The sequence below is a fragment of the Lactuca serriola genome, chromosome 7 (assembly GCF_051521515.1).
Source record: "Lactuca serriola cultivar US96UC23 chromosome 7, Lser_US96UC23_V15, whole genome shotgun sequence".
NCBI classification, from domain to species: Eukaryota; Viridiplantae; Streptophyta; class Magnoliopsida; order Asterales; family Asteraceae; genus Lactuca; species Lactuca serriola.
This window is the reverse complement of record NC_136414.1, coordinates 15,093,759-15,114,211: the sequence shown is the minus strand read 5'-3', so window position 1 is coordinate 15,114,211 and position 20,453 is coordinate 15,093,759. Positions and strand designations below refer to the sequence as shown.

General features: G+C 34.6%; 1 protein-coding gene across 1 annotated transcript; it reads left to right on the top strand.

Annotated features, from left to right (window-relative positions):
* Positions 1–2,369: 2,369 nt before the first annotated feature.
* On the top strand, positions 2,370–7,522 carry LOC145061013 (protein DETOXIFICATION 24-like). Its single transcript, XM_079008375.1, has 9 exons — positions 2,370–2,507; positions 5,071–5,334; positions 5,455–5,996; positions 6,099–6,185; positions 6,299–6,355; positions 6,644–6,882; positions 6,995–7,113; positions 7,178–7,264; positions 7,348–7,522. Exons 2-9 carry the CDS (start codon positions 5,086–5,088, stop codon positions 7,423–7,425), a joined length of 1,458 nt encoding a protein of 485 aa, XP_078864501.1. The 5' UTR covers positions 2,370–2,507; positions 5,071–5,085; the 3' UTR covers positions 7,426–7,522.
* The last annotated feature ends 12,931 nt before the right edge of the window (positions 7,523–20,453 follow it).

The window sequence follows — 20,453 nt, the reverse complement described above, 5'->3', positions numbered from 1 at the left end:
AATTGGTTTTGAATCAAAAGCCTTTGAGTGACCTCATCTCTCGATGAATCAAAAGCCGTATAACTGCTAGAAAGGTTAAGGAAATTGCTATTCTCAGAACCATTATGTGTTTGGAATTATTCAAAAACTGAATGTATTAATGCCAAGTGGTTATGTATTTAGAGTGTAGGGCATGGGTCACAATGTTGAAGGGAGTTTTAATTTTCCAATCCTATTTGACACATCACTGCCCTCATCAGTTTTTATTATTCTTTTATTTCCACTATTTAAATTTTAAACCCATAACACATGAAACCATTCTTCTAACTCATTCAATTTTATTTTTCTTTTTATTAGTTTTAAAGTTTAAGTTTACTAATTTGAATTTTAAATTTTTTTTAACTAAACATAATATTTAATTAAAAAGAAGATATTAAAAAAAGGTTAATTAAATCATAAAACGACAAACAATTTAGAAGGTAAAAGTACAATAAAATTAAACTAGTTATCCAAAGATAGTATGTAGAATTGCTCAATATAATCACAAAAAAGTTAAACGAATGAAAATTACACAACTCATGGAGTATTTTTGGGTCCACTTCTTCGAATTGGAGATATCGCAACACCATCATCTTACAATATCATATTGTGTAATATAATGTAAGTATACTTTATATCCCATGTTTTGTTCGATGACATTGACCGTGCCAAATATTGTATTATGCTCCAATATGATTTGAGGACCCCAAAAGCACTTCGGATGTCCTTGATCGTTGATTCTTGTACCGCCTTGAACATTTTCTTTTTATCAGTAATGATGCAGAAAAATGATTTCATAAATGCCGTCCAACTTGGATATATCTCATTCTCAAGATAGGATCCATGTGTTGTATTCTTGAATTGCATGTTCGATGTCAATAAAACATCAAACATGTCTTGAGAACGCTTGTATTACTCAAACATTCGTTCCAATGAACCAATAGCTTAAACACTTATGTATCAAAATTATCGAATCCTGAATGATTATTGAGGTGGAAGTTCATGTACTAGTTTCGATGAATCATCGCCACTTGTCAGAATGTCTTTTCTTAAGATTTCTTTTTCTTTGTTATTATTATTTTTTTTTCAAAAGTTCAAAATCAAAAGCTAAAGCTCTTGACACAATTTAATACCTTCTCAAACTCATGCTGTCGCCAATTTTTGGATTTCCATAGTTAAGCGATCAAAAACTTATATTACCTTTAGGCACATTAGTTTTCCATTAACTTTTATTCAATAAAACATTTTCAAAAGATCAACCTTTTGAAAAAAATTATTTTTAAATTAATTAATTTATCATTTATCTATCTTAAATGTTTTATAAATCCTCTTATATAATTTATCATATTTTAAAACATGTCATATTTCTGGAAATATAAAAGCCGATAAATCTTTTACATTTATAGTCGTAAAATAAAAGAAACGAACAAATATTATGTGAGTGCTATAAAAAAATGACGTTCAACAATAAGGTATCAAAAATATATACAATGATATAAAATAATATATATAAAAGATTAAACTTTTTTATAATTAATAAAAGATATACCCAAATTAAAACAAACATTAGCCTTAGCCAAACATCAAGTTTTTCCAATGTAGCCTACTATCCTTTATCATTTTGAAAGGTTGTGGTGTGCATTATCTAAATCACCCAAATCTATAAACCGAACGTCCGTTCAGTTGAAAATTGAAATAAAGACATGAGAGCATTAAATACTGCAGTTGCCAGCAATCAGCATACATACAACGTACCCTTCTTGGCTTCTTCATTTCACGTGTCCATGCTTCATCCTCACATTCGTAACTTCAATGCGTTTTCTTCTCCACTTATCGTCTCATTCTCATCATATATATATTATTTATGTTTTTAAACATCAAACTTTCTGGTTACTTTTATGATATGCTAGTAGTGGTTGAAGATGCCCTGAAACATTATTATATAAATAGAGTACGTGGACAATTATTAGCCTATGCCAAGTGCAATAAATAAATATGTCCTCTTTTGTAACAAAAAGTAGCTATCATATTGACGTGAACATAGAATATATACACCTTTACAGGATTCCATGTTACATGTCAGTATTTCATTTAAATTATGGATGTAAAATCTTTTACTGTATACATTTCACCAAATTTTGATAAAACAATCATTACAGTTTTCTTTTTTTTTCAAATGGATCTTGAATTACAGTAAAAAAATAATTTCAAGAGTGGGGCCCATGCTCTCAAGAGCCCAATGTACGAAATGAAGGTGGCCATTGCTTTTGGCCTTTGGTAGGTATGTATATGATCACACCCTTTTATCCATCCTCCCCCACCTGTCAAATTCAATAAATACCAAAATTTTCACTCATTTCCGGATGACTGAACGCCCAACACCGTCGAGCGCCACCACCACTTCCTCTGTCAACTCAATTTCCAACCTTATCTTCACGGCGTAATCATCGGCTACCTCAACTAATCGGAAGCATAATTTACGGAATTATGTAAGTCTCTCTTTGGTCCTATCTGCGTAATATACGTGCTGATTTTAATTTGATTTGAGCTTTATTGTCGATTGATTCTGGCTTTGAACCTCGAACCTTCATCTGATTTTAGAACAGATTTCTCACACCTTCATGTTTAACAAATCGATGCTATTAATCGTCTACATCACTCGAATGCTATGTTATTGAGAGGTAGCATTATCACTATTTTATTAGATTATAATGATTGCTAGTTTTTGAACCTGCTCGTTTATCTATTCGACGTTCTTCACCTTCTAAATCACTCGAACTATGTGTTCATTTTTACACCTGCACCTTTAACGAGTCGACGTTCTTCACCGTTTAGCAAACACATATGCTGTGTGCGTGTATTGCGAACAGAGCATTCGCAGTTTATGTGATGATAATTGATAAGTCGACAACACTGTTTATTGAGCTTGACTGAATTCGGAATTTCGATGACTTGTACCTTGTGGTTATTCGGTGTACAACCAAAGTTGCATAGAGTACAAGCACTGATGTGCTTCTTGTTCCCTAGTTTAACTTTTGTGGAAATCGGTATTCTGTGTGTGTGGTTTTTGATTTCTGAAACAGAGAAAACAAAGATGATGACTAGAAGGTGGTTTACAACTGCACTAAACACGTGCACTTGCCCAGTATGACTATCCAGCTTAAAAGTTTAGCACGTGTCAACTTTTGCATAAATAAAAACTGCTTCCGTGATGTTTTTTATTTTTAAACTATATTCTTGATTAAAAAATTTGCTATCTGTGGTCACAAAATCTTATTGAATTTAGTTTTGTAAGGAATTTTGTCTTTGTTATACAAGGTATCTGAATTTGACAGTTCAATGTTTGATCGCTAAAATAATATATAATAGGTGACTTTTTTTTATTTTAATTATTTTAAAACCTGAATTGTGTGAATAATTAATAAACAGAATCTAAGTTGAATTATTTATTTATTTATTTCTTTAATTGGTGGAATCTAGATCACGTCTATAGTAAGAACTGAAAGGGATGAGACCTTTTAGTTTTATTAAGCTGTAAAGTCCCTTTCCATTCTGAATATTCTTTTTTGTTTTCTTTTTAATGTTATATTATTTTATAATCTTTACACATACGGAGTACATGCTAGCTATACATCTGACCAACTTTTTAGGCACAAAACTGAAAAAGTTTTAAAATAACTTTTTGGGATGTTTTTGTCCTATCATATCATAAAAAGTTCACTTTATTTATTTAAAATACTAGAAGGAATTCAATTATGATATTTTAGTATTCACATATTAAGAAAATTGGATTTATATGAATTTTAGCCTTCCATCCTAAAGACTTGAATGACGCGTTTATGAATTTAACTTTACAAGGAACAAAGTGTTCTTTGTTATTGAGCACAATATATCTTTTAGACATTTTTTTCATAATATTTATCTATTTTGCGACTGTTTCTATTTACCTTTTATTTATTGGTTTCTTTCTAGAAAAAAGACTTATTTCATTTTTGTTACCACACATCGTCTAAAATCAAATAACTCTTATTTCACTAGTTTTATAAAATGAACCAATACGAAAAGTAACTGTGATGATGCCATGATGGGCATTATAGTCATTATGATGTAGTATCGATGTGTTGCTATTATCGTCATGTCTTTTCTTGCATCTTTTCCTGGATAGTGCTACTCGTCAATCTGCTTTGACCAATGATAATTTTTTGTTCTTTTCTGTTGAATATTTTGGGGTTAGTAATTTGTCATTTACTAGAAGAAACTATGGGAATAAGTATATAATTTTAGATATATTAGCCAATTTGATAGTGCAAACAAATTTGACAGACATATATTTATTTTCTGAAGTCTTTTGACAAGCACACACATGATCAATATGATATGGACAAGTAATTGGCATGACAAAAAAATTCAGACACTAGAATTTTTTTAGCCAAATTTGGGAATGATATTTTACAGGTGGGTTGTCTTTATAGTGATTTGGTTACTCATGTTTAATTTTAATTTGAAAAAGCAAGATTCTTTTAAAATAGTACACTACTGTTATGTTATGAAAGGATATGTACCTTAGTTGTTAATAGTTACAACACTTTCTAGATTAAAAAGTCATTTTGAAAGGTCATATTATTATAGGTGAGGCCTCATTACAAACTAAATATAATACTATATTATTATATTTACTTATTAGATTAATTTATTATTTAAAAAAAATATTCAATTCATGATTAAATTAAAGTTAAAAATATAATGCATTGATAACTCAGCAATGATGTTTGATTACTAAATATGTATGTTTTAAATTTTGATTATTAAGAAATGGTAACCTTGTAAAATATATAATTTGGGTACATGGGTTTTAACAAATTAAAAGAAGCACATGTGCATAAAATTACACATATAAGTATAACTTAGCATGAGCCAGTAAGTACTTCCATAGTTATTAAAATGAAACCAATATAATTAGAGGCTAGAGAAAAAAATCAGTTGTTGATAAAAAAAAAGCTTGTTGCGTAACATATTTATGGATAGAACTCAAATAGTGTAATACTTTTGTAGTTGATTTCAAGAACCATGAATCATGATATTCAAGCAAAACTACTTAGACGTGATGAAGAAGAAGAAGAAGGTGACTTGAAAGGAAGAATATGGGATGAATCCCGAAAGATTTGGAGGGTTGCATTGCCAGGTGTCATATCAAGAGTTTGCGCATTTGGAACGATTGTTGTCACACAATCATTCATAGGCCACATCAGCGACTTAGATCTTGCCGGTTATGCCCTTGTCCAAACACTTAGTGTCCGATTCGTCAATGGAATTCTTGTAAGTTTGTTATTTAGTTATTTTTTAGTAAATTACATGTTTTCGTTAAATTTCGACAAATGCATTACAACCTGTTCTCAGTGTTCTGTTCTGTAATCATTCCATTCCATGTATCTGCAGTTAGGAATGTCGAGTGCAACCGAAACTCTGTGTGGTCAAGCCTTTGGAGCTGGTCAACACCATATGATGGGCATCTACTTACAACGATCCTGGATCGTTGATTTAATCTCTCTAACCGTCCTCCTCCCGATCTTCATCTTCGCGACACAAATCTTCAAATTTTTAGGCGAAGACGAATCTGTATCAAACAGTGGTGGATACATTTCTCTATGGTTCATCCCTTTCGTTTACAATTTCGTGTTTAGCCTCACAATACAAATGTACCTTCAAGCACAGTTGAAGAACATGGTGATTGCATGGCTTTCGATTTTTCAATTCGGGATTCATATCCCGTTGTCGTTGCTGTTTGTGTATAAGTTGAACCTTGGGGTTGGTGGGGCCATGATTGCTTTGTCTATGTCGTCGTGGTTTCTTGTGATGGGAGAGTTTGTTTATATATTTGGTGGTTGGTGTCCATATTCTTGGAGGGGGTTTACATCGGCTGCTTTTAAGGATCTGTTACCTGTTGTGAAGCTCTCGATATCTTCCGGTGTTATGGTCTGGTAAATCAGGAACAACCTTGTCTTTTCTATGGCTTCTGAAAAAATGTGTGTTTTTTTTTTGTCAATGAAACTAAGTGACTCTTTTATTTTTGTATTTTTTAGCTTGGAGTTATGGTACAATGCTGTGCTAGTCTTGCTTGCGGGGTACATGGCAAATGCGGAAGTCGCGATATCTGCGTTCTCGATATGGTATCAAAATTGTTGTTTTCATTTTTGATATTTTCTTTAATTATATTTTTCTTTGATATGTGTTTCAATTCTTTATTTTCTTAGAAATTTGTTAACGTGTTGAAATTTTGCAGCCTGAACATTAATGCGTGGGAGTTCATGATCAGCCTCGGTTTCTTAGGTGCTGCATGGTATGTATGTAACACATTAAATCATTCATAAAGTTCATTAAGATTGTGTTTTCTAGGGCTATTTTTGATGATAAAGATGCCAAGGGTATTTATGTCTTTTACATAGACAAGAAATCAAGATCTGATCAGTTGTAATTTTTTTGTGTTTATTGAGAGTTGAGACCAGTCTCAGTTTAATTAAACTAATGAATTAATGCCAAACACAATACAACATGCTCCTTAAAATCCATATGTTTTCTTTTTCTTTCTACGTTAAACATGTGTAACGGATGAACATTGAATATGCAGTGTCCGTGTTGCAAATGAATTAGGGAGAGGAAATGCGAAAGCAGCAAAGTTCTCGATTAAAGTCTTGTTGGGCACTTCAGTTGCAATCGGAGTCTTTTTCTTTGTTGTTTGCTTAATTTTCAGAAAAAAACTGGCCTACTTGTTTACAGACGATGTAAGAGTCGCTGATACAGTATCAGACCTTTCTTTGCTTCTTTCTTTCTCGGTTTTACTCAACAGCATTTACCCCGTTCTCTCAGGTAATTAATTAAATCACTTTTCTACTTTTCAAAAGTCAACCTTATACTTTGACATGATGCTGCTAGAGGGAAGAATAACCTTTTTGGTGATATGAATTATTTTTGTTTTTAGGGGTGGCGGTTGGAGCGGGAATGCAGGGCACAGTAGCGATAGTGAACCTTGTTTGCTTCTATCTGATTGGTATTCCAATGGGAGCTTTGCTTGGTTACATGACTAACCTCCAAGTAAAGGTATACAAACAAGATTTTTTAGTTTTTCCCAAATATGACAATTTATGATTGGGTATGTGAGCAGGGTATATGGATTGGAATGATCGGTGGTGTTGTCACACAAACACTTGCGCTTGTGTATATGGCATGGACAACCGATTGGGATGATCAGGTAATTTAATAAAAAAAATCTCAATTTCTTGGTGTTTTTTTATTGGCATTAAATAAAAGCTTTAATTTGGGTATACATTGTAGGTTAAGAGGGCTTCGGAGAGGCTAAATCGATTTTACGTGAAGGCGTCTGATAATGATAATCAGGAGCAAATTCGTTAGAAAAAGTTTAGTTTAAATTTTTTGGTATTAAATGTACTAATGTAACTTGATTCTCTAGTAGGTGTAGGTGTATTAAATGAATCGGTTATTTGTCTCATCATGATCCAGTGCTTTCATTTATTTGCTTTAAAAATATAAATCAAGAATTGAAAGAATTCATTTTAAATAGTACTATTAAAAATATATAGCCCAATGTATTAAAATTAGATTAAAAAAAGAAACAATCGCATTCTTTGTTTTTAATCAAGACTTGGGCCCAACGATTTGCACACCAATTATATATCTTCTAAAAACTAATGTCATAGTAGGGATAATCACTTAAAAGGTAATATATTTTTCGATTTATTTACATTTAGTCACTGAGTTTTTTTTCGTTCATATTTACCCCTTCAACTTGTTAAACTGTATACATTCAGTCCTTATGACCGGTTACTCCAGGTTAGCTAGGAAAATGACTTAATAGGGTAATATATTTCTCATTTTGTACACATTTAGTCCTTAATATATATATATATATATATATATATATATATATATATATATATATATATATATATATATATATATATTTTATTTCAAAATAAGTCAATTTTGTTTTTGTACTCATTCAATACTTATGAATATGGGACAATCATTGATGAAGTGTGTAGGGTTGTTGATGTTTATGTGTAACGTTTCATTTTCACAAATGGAACACGAATCAGATCAAAACATGATTTTTGTTTAAGAACACACATCGTTTAGTGAGTTTCCCCTAAAACATAAACAATTGGGTAAGCACAAAGTTTAGTGATTTTCCCCTAAAATACTTGATACAACACACGTATTATCATGCATAACGGACCAACACTCGTCGGATTGGAATACCTTGGCCTAGTCAGTCCTCAGACTGGAATGCCAACATGCAATATGTCCAATCAATCATCAGACTGGAATACCCAAGGTTTGTCGGCATGCCGCCTTAACCCAACCGCTTTTCTTGAGCATCTGTGCCTACGGCTTACAGTCGACCCGCACTGGGTATCTTGGCCTACAACATATAACAAGATCACCTCAACCTAACTTACCACTATATGACTATCCCACGTAAGATATCGCGAGAAAAAACTAAAGAAATCATGCATAAATAATGAATGAGTACAAAAATAAAAATGACTTATTTTGTAACAAAAAATATATATTAAGGGCTAAATGTGTACAAAAATATTAAGGACTAAATGTGTACAAAATGAGAAATATATTACCCTATTAAGTCATTTTTATCGGCTAACCTGGAGTAGCCGGTCATAAGGACTAAATGTGTACAGTTTAACAAGTTGAAGGGGTAAATGTGAACGAAAAAAAAGTCAGTGACTAAATGTGTACAAATCAAATAATATATTACCCTTTTAAGTCATTATCCCGTCATAGTACTACTGTACTATTAAAAATATAGCCCAATTCATTTAAAATTAGATTAAAAAAAGAAACAAGGGATAATGACTTGAAAGGGTAACGAACTTTCGATTTTGTTCACATTTAGTCACTAAATTTTTTTCGTTATATATTTGCCACTGAACTATTGAAACTGTTCACATTTTACCCTTATGACCGGTAACAACCGGTCATAAGGGTAAAATGTAAACAGTTTCAATAGTTCAGTGGCAAATAGATAACGAAAAAAGTTTAGTGACTAAAAATGAACAAAATCGAAAGTTTGTTTCCCTCTAAAAAGTTCAATGACTAAATGGGCCTTAAGTCGTCATTACCGCCTCACCAGCCACTCAACTCCCCTGTATGGAACCTTAATCGGACATAGTGAGCTAGGAGAGAAAGAGGGCTAAGATTTAAGTGTTTTTGTGATACATTGGAAGAGAAGAAGAGAGCATCAAGCTTGGATCACAAGGAGGCTTTTAGATCTAGAGGTTTTTCAGGAGTTTGCTTCAGTTGGAGGTAAAAAGATGCTAACTTGATCATTTCCTTATGAGATTTTGGGTTAGGGTGTTTGTAGGGTTTTCTCCCATCCATTTTGGTAGTATTGAGTCACTTGAGCATGTCTTGAGGTTGAAATTGAAAAGTCATGGAAGAATTGAAGATTTGATTTTCATCTCTACATGTGTCACGTTTGAGGCTCGATTCGTGAAGTTGCTCAAGTTTTGAAGATTTGAAGTGGGTCATCCATTCCTAACTTTGAGGGGGGGAATGCTGGGTACAAAGTTATCCATGTATGACTTTGTAAATGGTTTGACTTTTTTAGACCCACTTGCATATGGTAAAGTAGCCTTATGACATGAGAGATAGAGATAGATAGATAGATAGATAGATAGATAGAGGGGGGAGAGAGAGATGTAAACACCTCTATATAAGGTGGGTTCATACCACATGTAGAAGCGTGCTTGAGAGATGTAACATTGAGAGTGTTATAGTGTGTTAATTATGTAGATTTAGATCTAGATCTTTCTTTGTAAACACCTTTCATAATCGAATGCATCTCTTAACTGTCACACCCTAAAACCGGAACGGCGGAAACGTTCGGGGGTGGAGGACGCCATGTCAAGTATCACGAGATATGTATATGGTAAGCAAGTAATGAACAACCATTTCATTTAGAAAGAAAGTGTTTACAATGTATGTGTTCACAAAACATAGAAGTCATTAACAAATAACAAAATAAGACTTGAAGCTATAATGCTCCATCTTCTGAAGTCCCAGCACGAGCACATGTCTAATAGTCTCCTGAGAATACAAGTTATTTGAAAGAGTTGATCAACAATTAAGCTGGTGAGTTCATAAGATTTTAGTGATATGAGTAAGCTGTAAAGTGTTGTTGAAAATGTATATGTAAAAGTGATGTAAGCTGTAAGTTCTGTTTTGAAAAGTTTGCCTGTTCCTCTAGAAAATCCTATATTTCCTATTTGAATGAAAGTTAAGTAAAATGACACTACAAGCCTTTCTATGCGTACTAAGTGGGTAAGAGTTATATATACTTAGAGTAAATAAACAATCGATTGTGCGCATCTGCCCTAAACTCACAACCCAACGGGGAATAGCAAGTAAGGCGGATAGCACACATTCCATTGGTTGTTAGATCATTGTCATATATAACCTTGGTGTATTCACTTGTTACTCATGGAGTTATTTGTAATGGTTCCTTTATATCAATGGAGAGTTCTTTTAAGAAAACCTATATTTCTTATAGTAAAATAATGACTACGGTGATTACTTTTATAATAGCTTTGTTTATACTGCTATATATAATTTGATATCGGGTAGATAATTAATTGGGCGAATCTGCCCTAAGCCCACAATCCAACGAGAACAGGACGTCGGGGGAAAACACACATTTAGCTATCTATTGGATATTAGTTTTATGTATAAACATGGTGTATAAACTAAGTGTTATAGAGTTAACTCACCTAAAGTCTCTAAAACTGTACTGGCTTAATAAAATGGATTAAGCCCTTATCTGGGAAATCACTAATTTTGTATACCAAAAGTACTGACTTTGAAAAGTGTGTTTTGTACTAGAAAAACTGTGCTTCGACTCTGTGTCCTATAACCTGATCCATACTTGATACCCTTATGATGACTTAATGTATACTAAGCATAAATATATATATAGATTCGGGTAGATAATAGATTGGGGGAACTCGGTGCAAGACCACAATCCAACGAGAACAGGAAATGAAGCGAAGGCACACATCCTATTACTTGTCGGAATCTATTAGTATATATGTATCCTATAGTGTATACATTAAGGAATCATAAGATTAGCATTATGATCCTATCTTTTAAAAGTAGCCTTCTACCAAGACTCGACTGTTTTGAAAGTAGTCTTCTACCAAGACCCGACTGTACAACTATTATTAATTAAATCTAACCTACCTCGTCGATTGTGTGAATATGACACATGGTAAAGGTATTAATAATATTGAAACTGGAATTTTATATCCTTCTGTAATTGTCGTATTGACAGTGTAAGTACAGTAGTATTTGTAATAAGTGACTAATTTTAGTACTATTTTGCCTTAATTGAGGGTTAAGGCATAATGTGATGGCTAGATCCTATGCTAGACGCTCCCTTATCAAGAGATTCTAGGAACTACACGCGACCCCTGCATGAGTGCAAGCCGCGAACATCCATATTACTATGATCATGTATACCCAATATAACTATCACTAATGCAGATGTGATTCATTGGTATAGTTAGATCTTGAACTTGTTCCATGCTATATCACCTTATTATGTTTTGTTCTGTTACTGTGTATTGTTATTGTACTTATGTAAATGTATTCCATGTAAGCGTATCTATGTAAACGTATTTATGTAAACGTATACCATTAGTATAGAATCGTGAACTGAACTGACTCTTTGTGTGCTTCATTGTACTAGAAGTAATGAATAGCATTCTCCAAAACTATACCTATAATAGTTTGCTAATGTTCTACCTGGACTGTTATTGAAAAGACTTATTTATCTACCAAGTTATGCTTATACTTTAAAAACGGAGTTTTGTATAACTATAAAGTAACGTAACCTTTAAAAGAGTTTTGGAATGTATTGACAACTTATAAATGACATAAGTAACCTTTTGAAAGATGTTTATAACAAACATTTACACAATTATCACTGTGTTCAACTTGTACTCCCCCCTTAAAATAGTTAAAATAGTTAAAAGATTCATTACGGGGTATGAACTCACCTGATGTGGGTGATTCAAACGGGTATGCGCGTACGGATGAGAAGTTCCACGAATGAAGTCCCGAGACACAATAAGTCCTAAATGACATATAAGGACACATATTGACATGAATATAGTGTTTATAACATCTATATGAAAGGAAACACCTTCCGGGACTAGGAAACACCTTGACCAAGTGTTGGAATCACATGTGATTCAACATAGGAAGGTATAAGGCACACACATGAGTTTACTACCATGAGTTCACGGCCCAAGGGAGTTTACGGCCGTAAACTCATGGCTACTCATGTGTGAAGGCAAGTTTGAAGGCTAGGGAATGATTTAGGAACGTTAGCTCTAACCTAGGATGAGAAAGACCACCATCTTTGGAGTTTTTAAGGAGGTCACGGCCCTAATGAGTTTACTGTTGTAAACTCATGGCCATTTATGTTTATGAGGGTCCTAAAGGTCATAAGGAAGCATCCTAAATTCAAGCCTAAGCCTTAGGAAGTGTCTGTGGCATCAAAACACTCTTATCTTGAGTTTACGGCCCATAGACCATTTGTTCATGAGCTTGCGGCCGTAAACACCTATGGGTGTTGGTATTTTGATTGTTTTGGGTCCTAGACACATCAAGGTAAAGTGCTATGCTAGTCTCTTGTCTTTAGGAAGGCAATTAGGGCATTTTGGCACTCAAAAATGGAGTTCACGGCCCAAGAACTTCCTTGGCCGTGAACTCACTTCTAGCCTTTGTTTCTTAATGATTTTGTGGTCTAAACATGTCATGGTAGTTTCTAGGTTTAGTTCCAAGGCTTGGAGGGACATTGGGCACACTTTGGCCCTCAAAATTAGTGTTCACGGTCCAAGAAGATCTTGGGCCGTGAACACCATTTCCTTGGTGTTTTGGCTTGATTTTCTTGTTATTAAGGCATATAACACATTTATATACACTCTAGGTTGAAGTACTTACAGTTGGGGGTGATCGGGTGAAGATCCTTGAGAGAGAAAATCGACTTTTCTCTAGCTAGAAATGTAACAAATGAATCCAAAATGGCTAAAATTTCTTTATATAGCCTTGAGGGTTTTTGGTCCGAATACCATTTTTGGACTGTAATATTCCAAACTCTTGAAGGTTTGAACACTTATTGCAACATATTAAACCCTAGTGTATCCTCTCTCCTGATATCCTCTGGAGCACTAACCTTAAAACACTCAAACTTATCCCAAAAGTTTGATAGTTAGTTGATACATATTTGAATTCAATTGTAGTGGATGGTTTTACCGAATGGAAATCTTTGGGTTGTCACATTAACCAAATCAAGGTGTTCCTTGTGTGTTCTTTAATTCCACATGTCAAACCAATGGTCATAAATTACATAAGTGAGAATGATTTTTTTTTTTTTGTAAAACCAAAATCATATTGGAAATTTTGATTTTTTTATTTAGGAAAATACCAAACCATTGGTTTTTTATTTTAGTTTCAGTTTTTCGTAGATTTCTTCATCAACAAATGTTGCTAGAATTTAACAAAAATAAATAATTTGCTAAAACATAATACAAGAGGAAGTTTGTTCACATTTAGTGGCTAAATATGAACAAAATCGAAAGTTCGTTACCCTTACAACTCATTATCCCAAGAAACAGTCGCATTCTTTTTTTGAATCAAGACTTAGGCCCAACAATTTGCACACCAATTATATATCTTCTAAAAACTAACGTCAGTGCTTCCTTCTTTTGGTTTTTATCCCTTTCATTTTCTTTACTTTTCCATTTAAAACCCTTTCGTTCTATATTTCTTATGCTATTGACTCATTTTTTATAAAATGACATTTTACACCCCTCTATTTTATAAAATGTCATTTAACCCATCGATTTTGCACGCTGTATATTGTCACTTTCGCCCTAACTTTTTTGTGTTTTTTTCTTTCCGTTGTATATATAACTAAGCGTAACCTCGCGCGTTGCGCAAGAATGCATTTAAGTGGTTAAAATAATTATGAGAAAAAATAGAAATATATTGAAATTTACGTTTTTAGTCATGTTTTGGGCATTAACCGAATTATCAAATAACATAAAAATCCATCAGCTTATATTTTGATACTATCTAATATAGTGTATACCTTATAAACTATACTTTTACTTTTATAATATCCAATATATTATAAGTTTTTGTATAACATTAATATAATCTATTTTTCTTATGTCCGTTAGTACTTTTTGGATAAAATAAGAAATAAGTTGTTTTGAATGAGCTATTAATAAACAATATTGAACTAATAAACTTTGTACTACACTATTTATATTACACCAAAACATCCAGGTTTCATATATGAACTTTAAAATATTAAATATTGAAATTAAGAATGAAGTCATACAAAATATATCATTATACATAAATGTCATCAAAAGTTTTAAAATAAGTCAATTAATAAATATGATATTTAATTTTAATTAAATATTTTGCAAGGTGTGCGTTTGACTTTATGTTGGTGCGCCGAAAATCCTCTTCCTTAATTTTTACCTAAAAGATTAAGGTGAATAAGAATATAAAATAGATATTACTAAGCATTAATATAAATAATTAAAAAGGGTGTGTGAATTTCCTACCACCGGTTAAAGACAACATACCTCTCTAGTGGTATCGATTCCTATGTGAAATTGAAGTACTCATTCTATGTACACCTTGTTTTCTAATTACATAAACAAATATGAGTAACCAAACATAAAAATGTTATCTTTATATAGGAAAAATATTTTAGTTAATTAACAAATTAAATAAAACAAGTTTAAGAGTTAAGAGTTTCAAAACATTAATATTTTTATTATTCAATCAATTAAGTAACACATGTTGAAATTTTAACAATCATTATTAAAAAGCATTTGAAATATTACATTTTAAATGAATTTTGATTGAAGTGTTTTGACCTCTATTATAATATATATATATATATATATATATATATATATATATATATATATATATATATATATATTAGAGGCGCGACACTTGTGGCGCTTGCTACCAAAGTTCAAGATCTTCAAGGATTTTATTGTTATTACAATATAACAATAAAGGTATGTATCCTAACCCTAATTATATGTTAATTTCGAAAATTACATGTGCCTCCTAGGGTTTCTAGCTTTTGTGTTCAATGCTTGTATGTCTAATAGTGAAAACATAGATCCTCAAATTAGGGTTGCATGCACACATATGATTGTTTGCTATGTATAAAACCCATCAATTACAATGAAAGCAAATCAGATCACTCCTGGGGCAGTCCCTACTCATGTGAGCCGGATGACCACAACCAAAACATACTAAACTCAATACTCGACACGCCCAACGTACGGCTTGCCGCACTTAACGCAATGGCTACGGCCCTACGTGCCTCTGAAACGTGAATCAGAAGTCTTAGTCCTCTTAGCCTAGCTTACTGCTGTCTGTACCTGCTCTGACTTCTGCTTCGTCTAGAGCTCCAACTCAATCTCCTGCTGACGGGCGTTCTCGATCATATCATTCAAGGTCTTGCACCTCGCAAAGGTCACGAACTCCATGATATCCTCTCTCAACATGTCATAGTATCTTGTCTTTCTCATCTCCTCATCTGCAGCGTACTGTAGGACCAACAAAACCCTCTGCCTGAATTTGGCGGTACTCTCCGCCCCAGTCTCAGTAGTTTGGTGAAGGTTCGAAACTTCCTCGCCAGTTGTTGCACCTCAACAGCTAGTGTAAAATCCCTCTGGAACCTCTTAACAAAATCCTCCCATGTCATGACTACCACTACCGCTAACCCTACAACTCGACTAACCTCCTCCCACCAGTCTCGTGCTCGGTCCCTCAGCAGGCAGGATGCGAATCCCACCTTGGCCCCCTCAGGGCAATAACTAGACTGCTGAGCATTCTTCATGTCGGCTATCCATCATCGGGTATCGATGGGGTCCTTAGCCCTAAAGAAATCAGGAGCTCCGAAGGCCTTGAACTCCTAAAATGAGGGAGTTCAAGCTCCTATCTGACCCGCAACAATATCATCTCAAAATGACCTAAGCCTCTTATTCATCAACTCCATAATCCCCTTCTTTATGGTACCAAACATCACATGAGTAGCATCCAAGATACCGCGAGTAACCTCAACTGAAATGAACCCGCACAGTCTCTCATCAATCGATTTTGTGCCTGATGCAGAACCAGAACCAGAACTAGAGCCAGAACCTCCTCGAATAATCATCTCCATCCTCAAAATGAAACACAACATGTAAACAATCAACTTATAACTGGAGGAGATTTTCACTACAAAGGCCTCCTTAGTGTTCCCAGGCCCGTTATCGTCTCAGGCACATATCTTGTGCTTCCAGTAGTACGGGCCCAATACTACATTTCACACATACCTATACCTTCCTCAAGATCAAGCCCAATTCCTCTAGGTAACCATACTAACCATATAACAATCCTATTATAAACAACATACATATCCTAGACTCTCAGAAGAAGTATCAATTATCACCGCTCTCAATACCAAGAACCTCAATCAACATTGTTGGTTTCCTTGTGCATGAAAGCTATACACAAAATAGGATGGCATGGACTGTTAAATGATGATTCTACCCTAAGTCCACAACCAAACAAGGAATGGGAAATGAGGACAAATCGATCATTATAGGGCTATAAAATCTTAATTGTATACAACTTTGAATGTATACACTTAGCAATTAACTGAGCCGATAACAATTCTAAGTAATACATAGCATCGACTTCCACTAGGCTATAAGGCATCATGCAAATCAGGAAATTCTATCATATGATTCTTAAAGGTATCCTTAGCTCTCATCTAGCATGCAATTCTCATATCAAACATACTACTCATAATACATATGTATGGGTAACCTTGGGAACCACTTACTTGAGCTCGACTGATTGCACGCATCACACCCATTCTTCTTAGTAAAATCTTTTTAGATGTTCAATTTATTTTTTTAAAAGATTATCAATTCCTCAGTTTGATTTTTGACATACCCAAGAGTGTGCCTGAACCCCTTAAATCAAGGCTTTGATACCAACTTGTAACGTCCCAAAAACAGTAATACAAATTTTCATTTGGAAGTTTATCAAATCATTCATCAATTGTTCAGAATCAAAAACCAAGTCATAATATTCAAAACATCAGAGTACAATTATTCAAAATGTGGAAATCATGGGCGGAGGATGAACGTGCCAGCACGTTGGACACTTCCCTTTCGAAACGAAGTTACCTAAAAGGCTAAAACCATAAACATAAGCTGTAAGCGCAAAGATTAGTGAGTTACCCAAAGTACTACATACCAAAACATACAACTGGGCCTAATCCTGGGGTATAACCAACCCGATATACATATATAGATCCTGCCCTCGGGCCTCCCCATGAGATGTATTTCAACCTGATCAACACATATGGGCCCCGCCCTAGGGTCTATTTCAACCCAAACATATGATAAAAGGCCCCGCCCTGGGTTTATTTCAACCCATCATACAAACTCATGTAAACCACACAAAAATTATCATCCAAAATAACACAATAATTAGCCGACATTGGTGCCTTCGACCCATGGAAACAGCGAGAAAACTCACCTCACAGACAGATGAGAAAGCTGAAGAGCACGTCGCTTTGAGATCAACTCTAACACTCACCTTAATGAATTCTGTGAAACAATCTCAGCACATATATCAAAACACCTAAAATACCCCGAGGTCAAACCCTAGTCAAAATCCCGGTCAAATTCAACTAAGTCAACCGAGTCGACATAGGTAGTACGCTGGGCGTACTTAACACATACACAGGGCATACTACATGCTTGACCAAAGTTAGGGAGTTGACGATGTACGCGCAGCGTACACGGTTGCCATCAACTTCATCCATTAAGTTCTTAATCCTTAAACACTTATGTCATAAATCCAGATCTATACCCAAAAAAGTGTCCTTAACCATAAAGTTTCCAACTTTATGGTTTTGCATGGCTATTAAGACCTTAGCATCAAAAACCCTAGTTTCTTTACCTATTCAGATAACCTAGATTTTGCATGGAAAGAAACTAATTATCCAAGATCACATTTTTATGACTTAACACACCCTAAAACATCTGAAAGGACAACACAAACATCTTGGAGTATTCCAAACTCACAAAGATCAAGTTTGGGATAAAAAGGTGCCAACTTCAAGCTAAAACTAGATTTAAATGAAATACTCATCAAGGTTGGCGCTTTATACCTCCAAAAGGTGCACAAGGGAGTATAGATGTTGGATCCAAGGTCTTGAGGGAAACTCTACAACTTCAAATCTCTTCCTTCACTTCCAAAATCTCCAATATGGCACCAAAAGACTCTCCAAGAATCAAGATGCACTCACATACTTTAGGGTTTGAAATGAGGGAGGAGGTTGGAGTTAAGAGAGTGCATGAGGCCATAAATATGTTTAAATAGGGTCCAAACCCTAAAAATTAGGGTTTTCACCCTTGCTATGTACGCCTAACGTACTAACTGTACACCCAACGTACGCCAGTTATGTCCAAAATTACAAAATTGCCTTAGGGATCAACTTTTCAAAATTACAAAATTGCCTAGAAATCAAGATGCTACATGGATACATGAAATAAAAAATATTCCAAAAGTACGACCGACCTTACTTGATTATACATAAAAAGTCTATTTTAGCGTTAGTTTATATTTAAAATTAAATTTTGTTTTGTTTTTAATCACGATCATGCGATTAATAATATATATATATATATATATATATATATATATATATATATATATATATATATATATATATATATATATATATATATATATATGGTAAAGTTCAATTGAAATTCTAAAAAAATAGAGATCTTAAGGTTTAACCTTGGCCACATATTTCTCATTTCCTGCTCTACCGCTCCAACATACCGGTAGCAGTGGGGTATGCCTAATCATCCCAAAAATCGAGACCAAAATTTTTTGTTTTAATTATATTGCTTATAAAATTTGTTTGAGGAAAACATTACTGATGTCATATTAATTCATGAATCATAGTTACATGTCTCAAAAAAACCATATCGTCAAATAGTAATAATGTCAAAGTACAATCCTAGAAATCTCAAATGCGGAATCATGTGTGTGCGATGCGCTGCTACCCTGCCGGCTCCTTCCCCTTAGACGAAGAGGTACCTGAAACCAAAAATGAAAACCGTAAGCACAAAGCTTAGTGAGTTCCCCCATCATACCACATACCATACAATCATATATGTTTTCGGGCAATTCTGGGGTGCCCGACCTACCCACGTCAAGTCATTATGAGGTGCTGACCTACCCATCTCAACCATTATGGGGTGTTGTCCTACCCGTGTCAGGCAGTTCTGGGGTGCCTGCCTACCCTCCGGTCTATCTCAACCGGCCACGGGGGCTGTTTCACCCCTACCACTATCACTTAATATCATATTGTAATCATGCTATCAGACATATCTGGGGTGTCCGACCTACCCTTCGGTCCTAACAACCGAATCGGGCGACTATTCCCCTCTTACTACCACTATCGCATATAACATATCATACTGGCACATAGAACACATCAGGTAGTAGCAAACCTAGACAATTATCACAAAGACAATCATCTAAAGACATTCCCTGCTGGTGGGCCGATATTGTGGCCGTAGACCCACCTATACTGGAAGGTAACCCACCTCGTAAAACTGAGTGTCGAATATCGCGGAAATTAGTCTCTAACAACTGCTCCGATGACTCCCGACTATCATAATCACATTAACACTCAATCAGAGTCTATAACATTATTTAGGGTAAAATGACCATTTTACCCCTTGGTCCAATTGGAACATTCATAGTCCCCATTCTAGTTTATTAAGCCCATCCCTCCCATGGCCCATCAAAGACTCTCTAATGGCCCACTAAATGCCCAATTTCTGAATTGGGCCTTATCCTCCAAATGGGCCCAAAAAGTTCCAAGTCCTAATATAATAATTCCAAAGGGTCCAATCATGGCCCAATAGGCCCAATACTCTAGTTCCAGATTCCTAAGTCCAAAATTATACTTCACAGAGAGCCACAGGGCCCAAAAGTCCATGCCCATTCTCTTAAGGGCCAAAAGCCCAAAAAATCCATTCTGCATGCGTATGCACGACGTACTTGGCACGTACGCCCAGTATACGCTGGCCTTGACCCAAAACGGGGAGTTGACCTAGTACGTGCGGCGTACCAGGGAGTACGCCCAGCGTACTGGCCAGCTTCCTTGGGACTTAATTTATGACTTAATCCATTAAGTCTTTACGTCATAGATCCAGGTCCTCTAAGACCTCCTAAACCATAAAGTCACAAACTTTATGTGCTTGCATGCATGGTTG

Coding starts and splice junctions, on each gene's coding strand:
- LOC145061013 (XM_079008375.1), top strand. CDS start 5,086: ATGAATCATGATATTCAAGCAAAACTACTTAGACGTGATGAAGAAGAA. Junction 6,883..6,994: donor CATTTACCCCGTTCTCTCAG/GTAATTAATTAA, acceptor TTTTGTTTTTAG/GGGTGGCGGTTGGAGCGGGA. Junction 7,265..7,347: donor CAACCGATTGGGATGATCAG/GTAATTTAATAA, acceptor TATACATTGTAG/GTTAAGAGGGCTTCGGAGAG.